At 42.2% G+C, this 21,976-nt stretch overlaps 1 protein-coding gene across 1 annotated transcript in view; it reads left to right on the top strand.

Moving 5' to 3' along the window:
- Positions 1 to 20,283, top strand: part of CD3E (CD3 epsilon subunit of T-cell receptor complex) — a 45,441-nt gene extending 25,158 nt beyond the window's left edge. Inside the window, exons 5-6 of the mRNA XM_078682255.1 lie at positions 14,638 to 14,681; positions 16,461 to 20,283. Of these exons, the coding sequence (XP_078538381.1) occupies positions 14,638 to 14,681; positions 16,461 to 16,514 (98 nt within the window). The 3' untranslated portion in view covers positions 16,515 to 20,283. The remainder of the gene's footprint in view (positions 1 to 14,637; positions 14,682 to 16,460) is intronic.
- The last annotated feature ends 1,693 nt before the right edge of the window (positions 20,284 to 21,976 follow it).

Here is a 21,976-nt window from a genome sequence, read left to right as displayed (position 1 = left end):
TATTTTAATACGGAAATCGAATTAATTATTAAAGCTACACAGGGAAAAAGATCTTGAACATGCCTGAAATAAACCGGAAGCTCTTTTCCCTCTTAAGATTAAAGCAGATAGGTGAAGCAGACTTCTTCTCGAATCACTCCCTAGGATAAACGATTTGCTAGTTAATGGGAGAGTGACTCAGATATTCCAGCACTTCCTACAAGAAGAGGCATAACAGGCTTCTCCCTTTTCGATTATATAATTGCCAGGTATTATCTATACTCTATATTTCTTTCGATGCGCATCCAATTTCATGCTGGTAGTGGTCATGTAATTCTCTACATATCCTTAGACCTCTAGTAACAGGAAACTGCGCCCTGGTCTTTGAATTCCAATAAAGACAGAGCAAGAACCATAGACTTAAGGCAGAGGAAAATATTTTGGGACTGCAGAAGAATTGATACATTGAATTTGACAATTCTCCCTAAATCTAAGGGCTACGTGGGAAAATATGGCAGTCCAATAAAGCTGTATGAAAAAGTTATAACAGCAATAATGGAGAAGATATTGATTAACAGAAATTTGCCAATTAAGAATATACTACAAAAGTACTACATCATCAAGCAAGTTTCTGTGGAAATAAACAATCTTATTCGCCTCCAATTTCTGAATCACTTCCCTTCCAGAAAGAAAGACATTCAAGTGCTGCGGAATAAACTTTTCTTTTTGCACACAGATGCCGTTGTTTTGTTTGATCTAATCCTAATTAGCCTTAATTGTAACCTTAATGCACTATACGCATATGCTCAGTCGAATTGCTTAAGCCTCAATATATCCAAATCAAAAGTTTATCTTTTAAGGGAAGAAAAATAGGTCACCCCTACTCTTAGAAACTTTGTAGAATCAGTTAAATCTTATATTTATCTAGGTAGAGTGTTTTCTCAGAATTTAGATAGTAAGGCCCATATTACTCATTTAGGAAACAAGGCCTATGCACAGGAGGTACATGTCTTAAATAAGTCTTCTATAGCCTGAGAACACATTTTAATAATCTTTTAAACATCTATAAAGTAAAAATACCTTCTATGCACACATATGCACTGGAGTATGTTCCAGTTGAGAAATTATTTTTTACTCCTCAGTATGATGGGAAAGTCCTGCAAAAACTAACAGCAGTCAGCTAAACAACCCCAATCCAATCGTTAAGACTTGAGCTTGCACTAACTGGTTCTGTAGCTTGGCAATGGCAAATTTAGTATGCTGGGCTTAAATTGTACTGCATGCTCTGGAAGGCTCTCTCAGAAACATCAGGGGGAAAAATCAAATTACCTGCGAAAATGTTTACTTTTAATAGAAATGTGAGGTTTGTATTAGGAAAATTAAATTGCAAGATATATTATCATGGTCACCTGGGCAAATGAAGCTTTTAAATAAATAAATATATATATATATATTACCTACTGGCGGTCGCCAGTAGGTAGTTATAGTTAGGATTGTTTTCCATAGGAAATCCGCAACATTCTAATGGGAATAACTTTGGCGCTGAATGAGGGATCTGCCTGTAATTTTCCTTAACTTTGCCTCGCTGCGCTCCGCTCCTTCCCTGAAAGTTTCGGGGGGATCCGTCAAGCGGGGTCCGAGATAAAAGGGGGTCCCAAAACTTGTTTTCCCCATGTTAATTTCCATAGGGCGGTTGGACTCACTTTTAGCCCGAATGGCTGAATGGATTTCCACCAAACTTGGCAAAATTGTAGGGACTGGTACCCCGATGTGCCTTTGCTATGTCTCAAGATATATGCTCCAGTGGTTTTTACGAAAATTAACTTTGAAAAAATATATATTGGGCTACATTGGGCTATATTTATGTTAGAGCCCAAATGTAGCCCAATGTAGCCCAAAGATGGCCACCAGAGACAAAAAAAACAAATGTAGCCCAAATATCAGCCAGATGTAGCCCAACTATAGCCCAATGACAGAATGTCCCAGAGTGTTCTAAAGAACAACTAGAGCGCTAACAGTCTTACTTATGACAAAAGTATGGCACACCTGAAGTCATCTTGATTGGAATAAAGTGTTAACACTTAAAACATTTAATTTGCAAAGGAACAAAATGAGGGGGTTCATTTTGCCATAGAAATTATGATTAGTGCTGAAGAAAGAAAAATTAGGGCACATTTTGAGTGACTTCTCAAATCCTCTTATATTTCATTAAAAAAATTCTGATATGCAGTCTCCCAAGATGGCCACCAGAGACAAAAGAGCCCAAATGTAGCCCAAATATCAGCCAGATGTAGCCCAACTATAGCCCAATGACGGAATGTCCCAGAGTGTTCTAAAGAACAACTAGAACGCTAACAGTCTTACTGATGACAAAAGTATGGCACACCTGAAGTCATCTTGATTGGAATAAAGTGGTAACACTTAATACATTTAATTTGAAAAGGAACAAAATGAGGGGTTTCATTTTGCCATAGAAATTATATATATAAATATAACAGGGGGGCAATCGACTTTATTGCACAGCTCAATAACAATGTATATAACTTGGAGTTTACTCACAACATGAGCCAAACCTGTATTGATTTTTTGGATGTCAAAATTGTAGTTGCTGACAACAAATTACACACCACTTTGTTTCGAAAGCCTACTTCGGGCAACACGTTGCTACATGCCAAGAGTAACCATCTAGCACATCTGATCCGCAGCATTCCCTACGGGGAAATGCTGCGCATCCGACGTATCTGTAGCACGGAAGATCAGTGCACACTGGTGCAACGAGAAAGTAAGGCCCGTTTCCTAGCCAGGGGTTACTCTCCGGGTCTAATAGATTCAGCTATTCGTAAAGTTAATGCCATGTCCAGAGAGAAAGCCTTGCAACCCAGGAAACCATGTAACATAGAAACAGACAGCGCCAACCAACCGGTAAGATTGGTATTAACTTTCAATCGCCAGTTTCAGGCTCTTAGGAAAATTGTCACCAAAAACTGGAATCTGATCAGTTCCGATCCAGTGATTGGCCACCTCATGCCAGGGAGACCTGACATTTCCTACAAAAAGTCCTATTCACTTGGTGAAGCATTAGTCAAATCTAGTCCTGAGGTTGTTACACCTATACCTTGGTACAAAGCAATCAATGGTTTCAAAAAATGTTTGGTTTGCAAAGCCTGTAAACATGGTACCAATGTGACCAAGTACTTAACACCTTTCTCGGATGTTCCACGCTTGATTACCAAGCAATTGACATGCAAAACCGAGTACACAGTGTATGTGCTGGAGTGTCCCTGTGCCCTGCGATATGTCGGCAGTACAAAGTTGCAGGTGCACAAGAGGATACTCCAGCACATTAGGGCCATCAACACTGAGGACCCCACCTATCCGGTGGCTCGGCATTTCAAGGAGCATCACGACAAACAAAGTCACTTACTCAAATACTTTGCGATTGATTCAGTCCCACCTCTTCGCAGAGGTGGAAATCGTGAAGCAATTTTGAGAGCTCTTGAAACTCAGTATATCCTGGATCTCGACACCAAGACACCTCTTGGCTTAAACACCAGTGTCGATTTTCACACTCACCTGTAACTTCCAGCTAGTTCCATCTAGTATGTCCTTCATTAGTCAAGACAACATTCTGACATTTGGTTCATAAGTATTACTGGAACTTTGTGATTGCTTTCTTCAAAATAACCTGAAACAGAACTGCCTCTGTAGTTTTCCCCTACTCGAAAATGATTCATGATCATCAATCCAACACACTCCCATTATCCATCTAGGGAGGGATCTTTTTAATTTTTAGTAATTATTTTTTGTCATCACTGCTCACGACACTCTTTATTTTATGTTTTTCTTGCATTTGACACATCTACATTTATGTAATTGCGATTACTATTATTAAATGTATGTCACAAGTGATCTGGACGATACAATTACTAACAAGATATGTGATATTCACCCACTTGGGTAGTATTAGTGTTTTATCCATCATGAATAGGGAGGTGTAGATATTGTATGGTGAAAAACTGGGATAATTGAACACTGTGTCTACCCTTCAATTTACGCCATATTGTGTTATCATGGAAAAATCAATATTTTTGTTTTTTCCCCCTTTCTCTACACACCCCCTTTTGTGTTCATATGATGTGATAATATCTTTATATGTTGGTTGGAATTTTTCTTTTTATTTGAAATTCCATGTCTGCCTATTGTACATATGTAAACATTAGTTTTTATACAGAAAAACGTTTTAACATTGTAAAACTTTACTGGCATATCCAACGAATAGTATGAACTTGTTTTCTATGTCTATGACCAGGAACTTGTGTTGAACCAATCATGTGTCTTGGCAAGCATGCACTAGCACTTTAAAATCAGTCTGTCCCATCCCTAGCGTCATGTGACCAAGGCCTCTGAGTAGGCCGAAACATTATGCGGGTGGCGATGCATCAAATTTGAAATAAAACATATTTTTCACCTTATGGCTGGGTCAGCTTTCGTTTATTCAGGATAGGTGGTGCCCTGAAACATTGGGGAGTGCCGGTTCGATTTGGACGAGTGCAGTTCCATATATATATATATATATATACATATGTGTATATATATATATATATATATATATATATATATATATATATTCACTGAAAAAACCATAGGTTTCACACCAGTTATAGTTAGGAATTAGCATTTAAAAAACCTATTAAATTCACTGAAAAAACCATAGGTTTCACACCAGTTATAGTTAGGTGGAAATTTTACTCGCATAAAACCATTGAAATTCCCACGTTATAGTTAGTTGGACTCACTATAACTTGCGCGTGCAATGCACTGCTGATGACGTCACATATTACATCACTCATGACATGGTCAGTGACATCACTCATGACATCACTGATGACATCTCAAATGGCATCACTGATGACATCATCCAGTGAATGTGTATCTTTCTGAAAATAAATATTTTTTATATATGTATATCTAAAGGTTGATGGAAGAATAAATGGGTAAATAAATGTCTAAATTGATGTTTTTTTGTGTAAAATTGATTGGTTAACTGACTTATTAAATGTATCTTAGTGAATACATATATTAGCGAGTAATGTTTAAATATTTAAATATCTGTATCTGTGTCTCACTTTGTGTATAAGTGGCTGCATGGGTTGGTGAGTAGCTACATGAGTGTGTATAAGGGTTATTAGTTGTTTTTTTGAGTATCAGTATCAGTGTCTGTATGGTTCGGTGGGGGATATTACTTAGAGCACAGATGCATGAATGAGTGACTCACTATTTGTATGTATTTTGAAGACAGCATGTGTGCAAGACTGTATGGGTGGATGATTGTGTGTATGGGTGGGTTAGTGAGTATGTGTTTTTATAATTGATTGTTTAAGAGAGTAAATATGTTTCCGTTTCTATAGAAGTATGTGTAGTGGTGTGTATATAGCAGTATAATCAAGTAAATGGTTTTTTGATAGTTTATTTGCATGTGTGAATTTGTGTGTGAGTAACTATATGGATGAGTATTAGTGTGTAACAGGATGTATAGGTGTATGAGTACATATGATGAGTAAGTACATGCATGAGTGACTATATAGAACTGTTGGTGAATGAGTGGATGTGTATGTAGATGTTGGAATTACCTAATAAGTTGTTGTAATTGGTATTGGTTTCTCCTTTTTAAAGAAAATGTTAGTTTCTATTTTTGAATGTGTGTGTCAAAGGTTATTTTATGCTGATAGGAGGTCTGCCACTTTGTCACAAGGATGTTGTCATCAGTGATGTCATTTGAGATGTCATCAGTGATGTCATGAGTGATGTCACTGACCATGTCATGAGTGATGTAATATGTGACGTCATCAGCAGTGCATTGCACGCGCAAGTTATAGTGAGTCCAACTAACTATAACGTGGGAATTTCAATGGTTTTATGCGAGTAAAATTTCCACCTAACTATAACTGGTGTGAAACCTATGGTTTTTTCAGTGAATATATATATATATATATATATCTCCTATATCTCCAGGGTTCAGTTTTACAGAAGACAATATTAATTGTAAATCACGTAAGCTATTTTCCTCTTATTTGGATTGCATAGAGTTTTTGCGTCCCCAGAAGTATTTATCTTTTACACTTTTACACTTGATCACGGAATCGGGCGAGTTATACTAGCAGTTAGGTTAGGCATACTCCCATTGAAAAGAAATAAGAATCATTAGCCTACGATGTAAACAGAAACCAACCTTGGTGACGTGTAAAGGAGGGAATCAAGACTTAAAGCATTGTTATTTGTATGGCCACCGATTGCAAAACCCCACATCCGTTACCGAGTCTCTCTGTATTTTAAATTTAATATAACAAATGTCGACAACTTGATTTCTTTAATATTTTCCCCGCTGAAAGAATATATTTGTTACAAAAGTGTAACATTTTTAGCTCATTTATGAAACTCTTTGAATTATTATTGATAATGTTTGGAGGTGTGATATTAAATTTTATTCGTGTTCACCATATTGTTCTTGGTTGATCTCAGTAGAGGCCTATATAAATAAACTTGTCTGTCTGTTTCAAATTGCAGTATAAGCAATAATCAAGCAGTTTGGCGCTGCTCTCCCTAAGAGTTTGCTAGCTTGCCCACCTCTGATTCTGAGCCAGGTTACACTTCCTCTTTCACATGCCCTTCATTCTAGCTTATTTGCAATGCCCACAATACTCGACCAGAAACCACCCCTTTCTCAAATAGGGCTCAGTCCACATTGATTCCCACCTGGAATATGCCTATAGTCTCAAGCCCACTGGGCTATCGCTTGTAGATCGAGACCTACCAGACAGCAAAGCTGTCTTGCTTGCTAACAACATTCTGGGACATTTAGAAAGCTTCCCTTGGAATTCATTCCTCCCATTGCTTACCAGTGTAATTGTATTGTATTGTAATTGCATTTATATAGTGCTTACTACCCCTGACGAGGCACCGAAGCACTTTTTTGGCGAGTAGCACTCTACTCCAGAACCCATAAAGCATTAGTGTTGAATTAGTATATTGAAATATGAAAGTCATTTGAGTGGTGGATATGTTAGTCAGTTATTTAGATTCAGAAGGATAGGGCGGAATAGAAGAGGGAAAAGGTTTGCATTTATATATCGCTTGTTACCCCTGATGGGGTGTTGAATCGCTTTTTTGGCGAGTAGCACGCTACTCCGGAACCCATAAAGGATTAGTGGTGAATTAGTATAGTGAAATATGTAAGTAATTTGAGTGGTGGATATTAGTCAGTTATTTGGATTTTGAAGGATAGTGGAGGGATAGAAGAGGGAAAAAGGTTAGCATTTATATAGCACTTGTTACACCTGATGGGGTGTTGAGGCGCTTTTTGGTGAATAGCACGCTGCTCCGGAACTCATAAAGGATTGGTGCTGAATTAGTATAGTGAAATATGACAGTAACTTGAGTGGTGGATATGTTATTCAGTTATTTGTATAGGGAAGGGTAGCAGCGGGATAGAAGAGGGAAAAAGGTTTGCATTTATATAGGGTTTGTTACACCTCATGGGGTGTTGAAGCACGTTTTAGGCGAGTAGCACGCTACTCCAGAACCCATAAAGGATTAGTGGTGAATTAGTATAGTGAACTATGAAAGTAATTTGAATGGTGGATTTTAGTCAGTTATTTGCATTGAGAGGGATAGCGGAGTGACAGAAGAGGGAAAAAAGGTTTGCATTTATATAGTGCTTGGGACCCCTGATGGGGTTTTCAAGCACTTTTTTGGCAAGTAGCACGCTACTCTGGAACTCATAAAGGATAAGTGGTGAGTTAGTATAGTGAAATATGAAAGTAATTTGAGTGGTGGATATGTTAGTTAGTTATTTGGATTGAGAATGGTAGCGGAGGGATAGAAGAGGGAAAAGGTTTGCATTTATATGGCGCCTGCTACCCCTGATGAGGTGTAGAAGCACTTTTTCAGCGAGTAGCACGCTACTCTGGAACCTATAAATGATTAGTATAATGAAATGTGAGTGGACATGTTAGTCTAATATTTCGATTGAAAATGATAGTGGAGGGATTGAAGAGGGAAGGATTTAGACTTTTTTTGTTTGTTTTGGAGGCTTGGGATGAGTATTAAGGGACGTGGAGGGGAAGAGTCAGATGGAAGGCTTTAGAAATGCTTGTTTCGGGGGAATCCGTATAGCAAAAGAGGTATGAGATGATGCAAGGCAGGGTTGGAGTGAGGAAGAGTCTAGAAAGGGTTATTTTGGGGATCACAGTAGTGGTATGAGGTTTGGGATGAATGAGAGAGTGGAGGTAGTGGATATATTGATAGAGGTATCGGGTGGGACATAGGGTAGTGCATTGGAAAGAGTAGTAGAAAGAGGTTTGAGATGAGTCAGAGTTGAGGTAGAAGACATATTGAGAGCAGTATAGGGTGAGAAATAGGGTAGTACATTGGATATGCTGAATTAGAAGAAAAGTAATAAATATATAGATCCATAAGTACATGGAAAATATATAGATGCATAAACGAAGTGAGTATATGTAGATTGAAGATATTGATAGAATAGAGGTATAGGGTGAGAAATAGGGTAGTGCATTGGAAAGAGTTGTAGAAAGAGGTTTGAGATGAGTCAGAGAGTTGAGGTAGAGGATATATTGAGAGAGGTATAGGGTGAGAAATAGGGAAGTGCATTGGATATGCTATATTAGAAGAAGAGTAATAAATATATAGATCCAAGTACATGGAAGGAATATAGATGCACAAACGAAGTAACTATATGTAAATTAAAGATACATTAAATACATACTGGCTTTCAAGTGTTGTACTTAGGATTTCATTTTATTCATTTGTTTTAAAACATAATTATTTTACACGTTTACACAAAGCAATACACATATAGGTACATATCTATAGTTCAAATAAATGCTTATATACAGAGGGATATGCTGTATATTTCTGTTTGCATATGGTGCCTATGTGTGGAAGAGCCAATTCTTGAGTAGTTTTCTGAAGATAAGGTGGTTGTCAATTAATCTTATGTTGGGGGTAAAGAGTTCCATAGTTTTGCTGCTTGAACAGAGAAGGATGTGCCACCCATGTTTTTTTTCTTGTATCTTGGGATTTTGAGGCGAGGCGCCCCTCTAGAGCTGAGGTTCCTTTGTTGAATGTGTTTTGTGATTTTATTCCTGATGAAGAGCAATCCCGTTCCATGTATCACTTTGTGGGTGATACATAGCAGCTTGAACATGGATCTTCTGGCAACCCGTAACCAAGGCAAGGCTTTCAAGGCAGGGGAGAGGTGGTCTAGCGGTTAGATATGTAGGAGTAGTCTGGCAGCCGAGTTCTGAATAAGTTGTAGTCTTTTCATGGTTGTTAAAGGTGATCTGTGGTAGAGGCTATTGGCATAATCGAGTTTGAACAGAACAAGGGAGATGGTAGCTTGGCCCTTGTGTGGAAATCCCAAATGGGGAAAGATTTGTGGCAGAGTTTTTATAGTACCAAAGTTTGATCTTGATAGTTTGTCCACTTGGCAATAGCTTGGAGCCCATGGTCATTCCAAGATTTCTTACTTCCTTCGATACTTTAGGCAGTGATCCCAGTTCATCCGGCCTGGCGACGAGCGGGTCATAATGTTTCCAATCGCCACACCTGAGTATTTCCATTTTTGAAGCAATCAATTTGAGATCGTTCCACGTCATCCATTGATCCACAGCTCTGAGACAACTGAAAATTGGTGAGTTTCCAATATCTTTGGGGCGTTCCAGTTGAAGGAGTATTTGCGTGTCATCTGCATAGTTATAGTACGTGAGGTGAAATTGATTGATCAGTACTGGTAATGACTTCATGTAGATGTCGAAAAGCATGGGCAAGATTATTTAACCTTGAGGGACCTCTGCTTTTTTGGAGTACCCTTTGGACGAGAAAGGTGGGGTATGGATGACATTAGTTCTGTCGCGAAGGTAGGATGCGATCCAGTCTAGAGCAGTCCCCTCTATGCTGGTTTTAGAGAGTCTTTGTATCAGAGTGTTATGGTCAACCGCGTCAAAGGCAGTCGAGAGGTCCAAGAGAAGTAGCGCAGCAAACCTGTTGCTGTCAAGTGTGTTCTTCGGGTCATCCCAGATGGCAAGGAGGGCAGATTCTGTGCCTCTACCCAGATGGAATCCCATTTTGGAGTCTGAAAGTATGGCATTGTCTTCAATGAATTGTGACATCAGGGCGAATGCTGCTCTTTCTATAAGTTTGCCCAGGAAAGGTCCATTAGTAATGGGTCTGTACATGTCGTTGTGGTTTGTTCCTCACATTTTCTTCCTTTCTATTGGCTGGATTTATTTGTTTTAGGTTGTCCAGCTTCCGTTGCTCCCTTTCGTAGCCCATACCTTATGTACTGTATCCTTCTGAGTGCTCCCTTTCTGTAAACAGGCCTTTAAATCTTGTTCTTATTTTGTCACATTTACTATGCATCTAAAGACAGAGGGAGCTTGGTATTTACTTTTTTTTCTTTGATTTCAACGTGAGAGGATTTATGTGACAATCATGCTAGCTACTGGAGGTAATTCTCGTAATTCTGAAATGTGGTGGAAACAAATATTTTAATACGATCAGTATAAATCAACACACGAGGTGATGACATTTCCACACATTATTGTTTGTGCGCTGTATGCTTTTATCAGTAAAACTGTATCTCAGTACAAATTTAATGGTAATTTCAGTTGAAGATGTGTTGTCTGTAATGGCAGTGCGCTACTACTCCACACATACTCCACTTTACCACACTCCACTTTACTCTGCACCACTCCATGACACTGCACACTACTCTGCATCACTCCCCAGTACGCCACTCCACACTGCATCACTGAACTCTACTCTGCACCATTCCAATCTTCACCGCTTCACTCTATGCCTCTTTACTCTACTCTACATCACTCTACTCTATGCAAATGCACTCTACTCCACACTACTCTTCTGTGCACCACGGCATTCTTCGCCACTGCACTCTACACCACTCCAGTCTATGTCACTCAGATCTCTGCCACTCCACTCAATGACCACTCTACTCTGCATCACTGCACTTTATCCCATCTATGCCACTCCCCTCTATTCCACTCTTCTCTGCAAAATTGCACTCTATTCCACTGCACTGTACGCCAATGCACTCTGCTCTGGACCACTCCATGCCAATCCACTCCACACCAGTCTAATCTACTCTGCACCACTGCACCCATTGCACTCTATGCCACTGCGCTCTACCATGCACCATTCCACTCTACGCCACTTCACTTTACTCTGGAACAGTCTACTCTGCGCCACTCCACTCTTGGTCATCCACTCTGCGTCACTCCACTCTTGACCACTCCACTCTGTGTCACTCCACTCTACTATACGACACTGCAGTATATGCTGCACCACTCCTCTCTGTGCCACTCTACTGTACTCTGTACCACTCTACTCTATGCCACTGTAATCTGTGGCAATTTACTCTAGACCAATTCACTCTGTGCCCCTATACTCTACTCTGCAATACTCTACACCACTGCACTCTGTGTCACTGCATTCAACACCATTGTACGCCACATCACTGCACTCTATGCTACTGAGTTCTACTCTGCACCACTTTACTCTATGCTATTGCTCTCTATACCACTCTACTCGCACCGTATGCCACTCTACTATACACCACTGCGCTCTACAAAAGTCTACTCTGCAACAATGTATTCTCACCCACTGAACTCTATGCTACTCTACTTTATTCCACTGCATTCTATGCCACTGCATTCTATGCTAATGCAGTCCACTCTGTACCACTCTAAGGCACTCTATGCCAATGCACTCTATGCCACTACACTCTACGCCACTCTAATCTGCATCAATACACTGTGCGCCACTGAACTCGAACATGCACCACTCCGCTGTACACTACTCCACTCTGCACCAATCCACTCTATGCCACGCCACCATACTGTGCAACACTGCACTCTTCCCCAAAGCACTCTATGCCACTCTACTCTACACCACTTCACTCTATGACACTCTACTCTGCAACACTGCACTTTCCGCCACTGACCAGAATGCCACTCTACTCGGTGCCACTCCATTCTGGCCCACTGCATTCTTTGCCACTGCACCACTCTACTCTGCACCTCTGCACTCTACGACCCTCTAATCCACTACACTGGCACTGCAGCCTATGCCACTTTACACTACACTTATCTATTCTGCACCACTCCACTCTACAGCAATGCACTCCACTCTAATATATGCAACTGCACTCTACACGACTCCAGTCTGGGCCACTCCACTCTACCCTACACCACTTAACTCTATCCTGTACCACTCCTCTATGCTGCTCCACTCTACTCTGAAGCAATCTACTCAATGTCATTATACTACACACTAATCTACTCTACGCCAATCCGCTCTGCTCTACACCACTCTTCTCTAAACCACTGCACTCTATGCCAGTAACTCTACGCCAGTTTACTCAAACCCAGTGCACTCTATGCCACCTACTCTGCACCACTGCACTCAACGCCACCATACTATAATCTGCAACACTCTACTAAATACCTCTGCAATCCGCACCATTCTACACAATTGCACTCTAAACCACTGCACTCTAAGCCACTCTGTTCTACTCTGCACCACTGTACTGCACATCACTGTTCTCTACAGCATCCTACTCTGCAACACTCTACTCTACGCCACTGCACTCTATGTCAATGCACACTACATAAATGCACTCTACGCCTCTGCACGACTGCACTCTATGGCACTCTACTCTGCAACACTGCACTCTCCACCACTGAACTCTATGTTACTGTACTTTGCACCACTGTACTCTACTCTATGCCACTCAAATCTACACTACTCTACTGCACTCTAAGCAACTAAATGCCTCTTTACTCTGCATCACTCCACTCTATGACACTGCACTCTACACCACTCTAATCTACTCTGCGTCACTGCACTGAACGCCACTCCACTCTACGACATTGCACTGTACGCCACGCCACTCTACTCTGCACCACTCTACTCTATGCCACTGCAATCTATGCCAATGCATTCTACACCACTTTACTTAAAACCAATGCACTCTACGCCAATCTGTTCTCCACCACTGTACTTTACACCACTTCACTCTGCGCCACTCCACTCTACAACACTTCGCTCTATGACACTGCTCTCTATGACACTGCTCTCTATGACACTCTACTTCATTAAACTCTACTCCACTCTGTGACATTCCACTTTACTCCAATCTATTCCACTCTATGATGCTACTCCACTGTACGGCACGCTACGCATCTCCCTCTGCACCACTCAATGCCACTTTACTCCACTCTATTCTATGACACACTGCTCCACTCTACTTAACTCCACTCCATTACTCCACTCTATGCTGCTCCACTCTATGACACTCTATGCCACTCCACTCTATGATACTCTACTCCACTCTACTCCACTCTACAACACTCTACACCATGCCACTCTACTACACTACTCCACAGTATGCCACTCCACTCTATGCCACTCTACTAAAATTCTACTCTAAACAACACCCTCTGCATCACTCCACTCTTCTCTGCACCACTTCACGACACTCTATGCCACTCCATTCTACAACACTCTACTCCACTCTATGCCACTCCACTCTACGAAACTCTTCACTTTACGCCCTCCAACTCTACAACACTCTACTCCCTCAACAACACTCTATGCCACTCCACTCTACACCAATTAATGCCACTCCACGTCACTCCTTGACTCTCTACGCCACTCCATCACACTCCACTCTACTTCATAATACTCTACTTTATGACACTTCACTCCAATCCACTCCACGCCACTCCCCTTTACACCACTAACTTTTAGATACGCTGACCAGCAGCCACGCTTGTGTACAACAAAGTGGCGGCTCCTCCGCTAAGGCAGAGGTGTCGCCCCACTGCTTTTTTGCATTAAAAAAGGGAAAATAAAATGATAATAACTTGCGTTATTATCATTATATTTGCTCCTCCTTACGCAGCTTTGCGTGAGGGGACGGGGCAGGGGAGGAGTGGTAGGCTGCACCCTCCTAAGTGCGCAATGACTGCTTGGGTAGCCCTTTAGGGCAGCCCATAATAGTCTTGGGCACTTTACATGTTCTCCATAGAGGCTGCATTGCAGCCTATGTGGAGAACACATCCAGGCATCCAGTTAGCGTCTACGCGCCGAAACACGGTGCTCAGACCATTCACAACTCTGCTAAGGCAGTGTTGTGTTTGGTTGACTGGGAGCCTGGGTGTTTTTCCTGTGATGAGCGAGGGAGGACTACGGAGGAGAGACGCAGCGAGAAAATAAGTTTTTTTTTATACCAGTGTCCTCCCTCCCTCCTGCCACCACCCTCCTACCTCTGATCCGTGCCGGCCGCCGCTTGTACAACATGGCTAAAACATATTGTCAAAGCCAATAGATTTTACATGTGCAAGACCATTTAGCGTTGCCAATGCTTGTTATATTGCAGCCGTTGATTCTCACCCATGGTACACCTTGACTCCCACAATCCTATGGGGCTAACGTTTTGTTAACAAGGCCATCTATTGTCTCCCATGTTGCAGCAGTTCTCCTCATCTTGGCCGTCCTGTCCTTCAAGTTGTATCGGGACACATAACCCTCACCCTAACTGCTTCTTTTCTTTACTTGCAGACACCAAGGAGCGCCCCCCACCGGTCCCAAATCCAGACTACGAGGTGAGGGCGCCAGCTCACTCCGTGAGAGAGAGAGAGAGAGAGACTCTGGTGACAGGCCCTCCTGTTGACAGAGTCATAGTGAGATATCCAATCACTGTGCATGAGTGAGATTTGTCATTTTTATGAACGTGAGATGTGCATTTATCAAAGACGAGAGTAGGATAATCACCTTCTGTGTGCAAGTGAGATGTTCATCTTCAGTGTAAGAGTGAGGCAGTCAAACTCAGTGTGAAAGTGAGGCCGCCATCCTCTGTGTGAGAGTGGGGTATTCATCTTTCATGACGCTGTGTGTGTGGTACACCTTTACTTCCCATGTGAAAGTGAGATATTAATTTTCCGTGTTAGAGAGAGATAGGGTCATCCTCTTTGTGTGAGTTACACGTTCAAATTGCATGTGTGAGCGTGATATTTTCTTTTTCTATGTGAGATATCTATCCTCTATGTGTGAGTAAGACCTGCTGTGTGAAATAAAGATATTCATTTATGTTCGAAAGTGAGAAATTCATCTCCTGTGAGAGTAAGGCATTCATGCTCTGTGTGTGAGAGACATTCACCATTTGGGTGAGAGGCATTCATTATCTGTGTGAGATTGAGATACAAGTTTTATCATTGTTATACTTTAATACATGTTGTGCGTTTGGCATACTAGTGGCGTTTCCACCAGATGTTGATCTATCCTGAGAGTGAGATACTCCATATTGTGAAAGTAAGGCATGTATACTTTGTGTGGGAGGCAGTCATCAAATGTGATGGTGAGATACTCATCTTCTGTGTGAGGGTAAGGCATTCATGCTGTGTGTGAGAGACATTCACCATTTGTGTGAGAGGCATTCATCATCTGTGTGAGAGTGAGATACTCCTCTGTGTGAGAGTAAGTAATTCATGCTGTGTGTGAGAAGCTTTCATCATCTGTGTGAGAGTGAGATACTCTATTTTGTGGAAGTAAGGCATGCATGCTTTGTGTGGGAGGCAGTCATCAAATGTGATGGTGAGATACTCATCTTCTGTGTGAGGGTAAGGCATTTATGTTGTGTGTGAGGTATTCATTGTCTGTGTGAGAGTGGGATACTCATTTTCTGTGTGAGGGTAAGGCATTCATGCTGTGTGTGAGACATTTGTTGTGTGAGGGGGGATACTCATCTTCTGTGTGAGAGTATGGTATTCCTGCTGTGTGTAGGATACTCATCTATTGTGTGTAAGACATTCATGCTGTGTGTGAGAGGCATTCATATGTGATAGTGAGATACTCATTCTGTGTAAGAGTAAGGCATTCATGCTGTGTGACATTCATTGTGTGAGAGTGGGATACTTATTTTCTGTGTGAGAGTAAGGCATTCATGCTCTGTGTGACATTCATTGTGTGAGAGTAGGATACTCATTTTCTGTGTGAGAGTAAGGCATTCATGCTCTGTGTGAGAGTAAGGCATTCATGCTCTGTGTGAGAGTAAGGCATTCATGCTCTGTGTGAGAGTAAGGCATTCATGCTCTGTGTGACATTCATTGTGTGAGAGTGGGATACTCATTTTCTGTGTGAGAGTAAGACATTCATGCTCTGTGTGAGAGTGAGGTACTCTTCGTCTGGGTGAGACTGATTCATCCTCTGTCGGTCAGAGTGTGACATGAATGTTCCATGTGTGGGAATGAGTCATTAAGTGCTGCTTCCTCCCTGGCAGTCTGAGTTCTGTGAGTACTGCTCTTCCTCGAGGTGTGTGGTCTCTGTCAGTATCCCTCCTTCTCCCCGGCAGAGCTGGTAATGTTTTTATTTTATTTCACCAACAGCCAATCAGAAAAGGTCAGCGTGACGTGTATGACGGTCTGAAGCCCGTATTCTGAGGTGTCTCCTGTAGGTTCTGCCCCCACTCCATGCCCCAACACAATGGACAAGAAACCACGACCTCAACCTTCTTAAGTGTGAAAAAGTGGACTGTTGAAAAGCTGATGAATTTCTCAATTCCTTCCAGTGGTGAATCCAGAAAAGTGTGTAACTCAGCAGCGTAGGCTTTTACTTGTCCTCTTATGTCTGTATTTAATAGATGGATGCCAAAATCACTGCTGTAGCCGTTTCCCTGTTGCATTTAACCTTACAGGGTGTAATCTATCTATCTGTCTATCTATCTATCTATCTATCTATCTATCTATCTATCTATCTATCAACGCACACATGCAGATGTTTGTGTGTATGAGCACTCTAACACGTTTGAATTCTTTTATTGAACAAACTGTAGTAGTCCAGTCATTATGAAATATGTGTTTCATCATATTAATAACAGTCCCCAAACCACTCTGCACAGCTTTACAATTGTCAGGGCCACTGGGACTCTGAGGGATCAGATTATGCAGCAGAGCTGTCTAAATTATGCTCTGACTCTGACTCTGACTCTGACTCTGACTCTGACTCACTCTGTCTAAATTATGCATCATGAAAAGAGAAATATGCAGCATATATTTTTGTGGTGTTATTTTGATCAGCTTGAACTAAAACCAACATGTGCTGCAAATGTGTAAAACCCATATTTATGTGGCAATCTCTACAGCCACAGAATCACATAATGTAGCTTGCCTGTATCACTGTCCATTGGTTTGTCAACAATGTATACATAAAAAGTAAGCACAATCTAAACATTCTGATTTCCATCAGTTGCTATTGTTAGCTGCTCGTTCAAGAGAATGTCTTCAGCAACCACTCTCTTCTATAAACAGAACATTTTTTAATAACATAAAGGTTGTCTTTTTCTAAAAATCATAAATTAATTAGAAAATTCGACATTCTTCTCTTGTTTTTACTGCATACAATCAAACAGTCTGGTCCATTATTTCAGTATCTTGAACTAACAATTTCCTCTTTGAAAATACACATTTTGTCATGCTCATTACCTTACAATAAATATGTAATCTAAAAATAAAATTGAATGATGGATACCACTGTAATATGTTCCAATATTGTCATCGTGGGGTTCTGGAGATATTTGGGTTTCAGTAGTTCTGGTTCTGCCATGAGCATCAGGGTTTGGATGTGTAACCTTGCCTGCATTCAGGCCAGTGACCCTATCTTCCTAGCTCGCCTAACACTTGCTGTGCACGACGCCTACTGTATTCTGCTTTGGCACTCCCCCTGTCTTTTTTTCTCTACCTCTTTCTTTCTCTCCATCTCTTTGCCTCACACCACTTGTTTTTCTCTCTTTTAACCCTAAGTGAAAGTCATGAATTATGTCTGTGCCATATTTGTTTGCAAAATGGTGTACAAATCCACTATTTAAATTGGATGCTCACTTGATTGTGATCACGTTTTGCCTCGCAAATCATGTGCTGTTTTCTGGGATTTTATCCTGGTGTGGTAATCAAGTTTTCCAAGCCTCTTGTGCCCCCACCCCTTTGCTTTTGATAATTTTTTACACAGCACTAAAGTCACGAATCGGAGCAATTCACATTTTTGAAGATGGTAAGAAAAAATTCTATGGACACCTTTTCGAGCCAATCAGATTTGTCAGACAATTCAAATGTGATTGACAAGAGTAGTGAGTCACTTAATCACAATTTTAAGTGGAAGATATATACAAAAGTGTTAACAATTTCAAGACCAGTGATTTTTTTAACACACTTAGGGGCATATTTACAAGCCCCTATCGCCCCTGGACCGTCACCTTTTCTAACGCTCCGGTGTCATTGCTCTCAACCCAATATTTACAAGGTGGCGTGGCTTAATGCCACCATACCGCAGCAGTCTGCTGCAGCAAAGGGGTGGGCAATGGGTGTTGCTGTGGGTGTTCTACTGCAACACCCATTGCTTTTTGATGATGCCCCATATTTACAAGGTATGGGACTGCGCCAAAAATAAGACAAGGAATACCTGGTCTTAAACAGGTGATACGAGGAAAAATGTTTTATTTCTCATTGTATGTTGCTCTTTCTCTCTGTGCTGCATTCTGCAGCACACATAGAAACAGAGAGGTTTGCAAAGCCAGGTTCGTACCTTCAATTGTTGTTAGTTGTGGTTACTACGGGGTCAAGGGAGGCAACAGGAGATGCCTTGCGATGTGTCTCTCTGTGGATCTTCTGACAGTCTGGATCCTGTGGACCTTCTGCAGGTCTAAAGTCCATGTCTCTTCAAGCCAGACATAGGGATGGGCCTTCTAGAGTTTTCTTTGTCTTGTCCAATTTAGATCCTTTAGTGTTTGTAAACAGTGTTCTATCTACCTCCCGTGCCTTTGCTTATGCAAAGCCATACCCAATTAATAGGCCAGCCTGGTTCACATGCATCTTTTTCTGTCTGTAATGGCAAGCACGGCTCATCTGCTGCTGCTTCTGTCGCTAGGGCTCTTCCGAGCTCACATGCCTCTGATTCTGTAAAGTCCCTGCCCAGTTACGTGCCTGTTTCTGTCACTAACGCCCAGCCAAGTTCTTGGACATCTGCTTATGAGTTTAATGCACTGGCCAATTTGCAGACCTCAGTTTGTGTTGGTAATGTCCAACCTGGTTTGAAGAAATCAAGTTTTGATCTCACACGTCACAGTTTATCTGCAATGGCCTTTATTTAAGCCTCAATGTTTGGCGCAGCTCACAGCATTTGGCTTATTTGCAAGTCAATTGCGTCGCCGGTGCGTCACTTTTATTGATGTACCGGTAGTGCAATGGGCTTCCCCATATTAACAAGGCCATGTAAAGCCAACGTGTGTGACTTTTCATGGCCTTGTATGTATGTTTCCCTTTCACGCATAACTCTGTGTGAAAGGGGAGTTCCATGGGTGTTGCTGTGGGTGTTGCCAAAGCAACATCCATGGAACATGACGCATTCCCAGATTTACAACCTTTTGTAAACCTGGGAATGCGTCTGAATCCCACGCCTCCCCAGGAGAGGTTTGAGGGAGGCGCAACGAAGAGAAATACCTTTATTTCTCCTCGTTTATCCTTTTTCTCTGTGTGCTGCATTCTGTAGCACACTAGAAAGAGGAAAACAACTTTTGTGATTGTTTTTAAGCAGGAAGGTGGCCCTTCCTGCATAAAAACAATCACCTCCACAAAGCAGACACCTTTGCACCTTGACACGAGTGCCTGCGTTGGCGCATAGCAGCCCATTGTGCGCCAGCGCAGGGAAAGAGACAGGAATGCGCCGTATCTTGTAGGTACGGCGCATTCCTGCACTTTTCTTTTGACGCACAGTAGTGCTGCAAGAAAGGCTTGCTGCGCTGCTGTGCGTCAAATGTTGTAAATGAGGCCATTACTTTATGTCTTTAAACGTCAGCTTGGCGCACGGACCTCTTTATAATTCTCCAATTCCAAAGAACGGTCAAAAGCCTCCGTTTTTACCTGAAATGCATTGTCCAGATCACAGACTTCATATGGAACGTGTAATGCCCAGGGCATCTCAAGGGCCCTGTTTATCCATGTAGAGCCTTTCTCAGCTCACACCCACCTGTTTCTCTTTGTAATGCATGCCATGCCATGCTCACTGGCCTCAGTTTGTCTGCTGGGCCTTGTCCAGGTCACAGGCCTGAAATCGTGTGTAATGACTTGCTATTCCCAGGCATGTGTTGACTCATGTGTGACTTCTGTATCACTTGAATGTTCCTTTGTATACTTCCTTGTTTTATAATAAAACAATATAAAAACAGTTTATTTTCTATGGTTTGTATGCTTTTCCGTCATTTGAACCCGTCTTCTGTTGTCTTTCCTAACCACAGATGATGCATTAATTAAGCCAAAGGGGACAGAGGAGGCTTCCTTCAGAGTTTACACTCACACAAGTCATAGAGGCAAAGGGTTGGGGGAGCTCCCTGCAGAGCTCACAGTAACACGATTCATACTACACACAGGGGGGCAGAGATTACAACTACGACAGTCAGACCTACACCGGAAGTGTGAGGGAGCTACCTGCAGAACTTTCAGTAACACCGGTCTAGTGAACGTAGGAGGGGAGAGAGAACGTCACGCACATTACGTAGCACGTTTCATATTACGTAACACAAAACGTGCAGACACAGGTGAGCGCGAGCCCCCCGCCGCCTTGTAGTAGCACGAGTTACGCAGGCCACAGGGGCGAGAGGGCGCTCCCTACAGAGCTCAGAACAAGCTTATGTAAAAGAAGGCTTGCAGGAATAGGGGGTGAGAAGGAGCTCGTTCGGGAGTAACACAAGCCACTGAAGCCCCTGGGGACAAGGGGAGGCGGGGCGCCGCCCTTCGGGGCAGGGGTCCAATGCGGGCCCTTCAGGGGCCTTTATTCAGCTGAAGGCCAATACATATCTGTGAAATATAAGAAACTGCGCCCCCCATCACATTCTGCAGGGGCCCGTCATTTTGTGCTACGCCACTGCTTCAGGCGACATCGATTCAGCACAAGGCATGAATGAATGTCAATAAAATTGGGGTGACCCAGGGGCCCCTCACAACTTTCTTCAGGAAAGCCCCATCCTTTTGCACAACACCACTGAGCTGTAGGGAGACGCATTGTTCAGGTTAAAGCACTTTAGTGAGGCACAATGATAGCCTGTAAGGTGAAGGCCAGGTATTGTACTGCTGCTGTGATAGGCACCTGTCTCATTAAAGCGGCCTTTTCCGCGTAAACTAGTTTGTCGCATTTCTTGAGGTGCACCGTCTCCCCTTATAGTCATACCGGTAAACGTGTGAATGGGAGCTCCCTGCAGAAGCACAGGCTGTGAGCCTGACTTTATACTCATATGTGTTGATTGATCATTAACTCTGTGCCATACAAGTAAACACGCATGGTTTCTGTGAAGATGGCTTTTTTCCCGGATGTGAGCAATGGAGGCCTCATAATGAGATACAGGAACCTGAAAACCAAAGGCAGGTGGTTTAACCTCTGCTTTGTGTGCAGCAAAAGCACGCCAGGGGCCCCAGGGCTGGTGTCCCCTCCTCTTTTCACCCCAGAAGATGTACTTCCGCTCGCAGGATGTGGGTAAGACAAGCAGGTGCAGCCGAGCCTATCTCTCAAGAGCCCTGCTGATCTCTTTGGACCACTTTCAGAAGAAGTTTCTAGAAGAGGAGCTCATTCGGTTTAGCACTGGCTGCAGAGACTGAAGTGTTATCTTTAGGTAACAGTTTCCAATTCCATCATAATAATTTACATGGTTTACATCTGCTGCACATATCTGTGTGCAACCTGAAAGCCGTCAGTTTACATTCCAGCAGGAAGGATTCAGGGGCAGATTTACAAGAAACTGACGCATCTGTAGAGATGTGTCAGTTTCCCTGAGCCAGCCTGCGATACCCTTGCGGTACCATGGCACAAGGATTGACAGATGCATCAGCAATTCTGATGCATCTGTTGACCCAAAAGTCAC

The sequence above is a fragment of the Lissotriton helveticus genome, chromosome 3_1 (assembly GCF_964261635.1).
Source record: "Lissotriton helveticus chromosome 3_1, aLisHel1.1, whole genome shotgun sequence".
In the NCBI taxonomy this organism is placed as follows: domain Eukaryota; kingdom Metazoa; phylum Chordata; class Amphibia; order Caudata; family Salamandridae; genus Lissotriton; species Lissotriton helveticus.
Note: the sequence above shows the minus strand (reverse complement) of the source record. Positions and strands in the feature narration are given on the sequence as shown.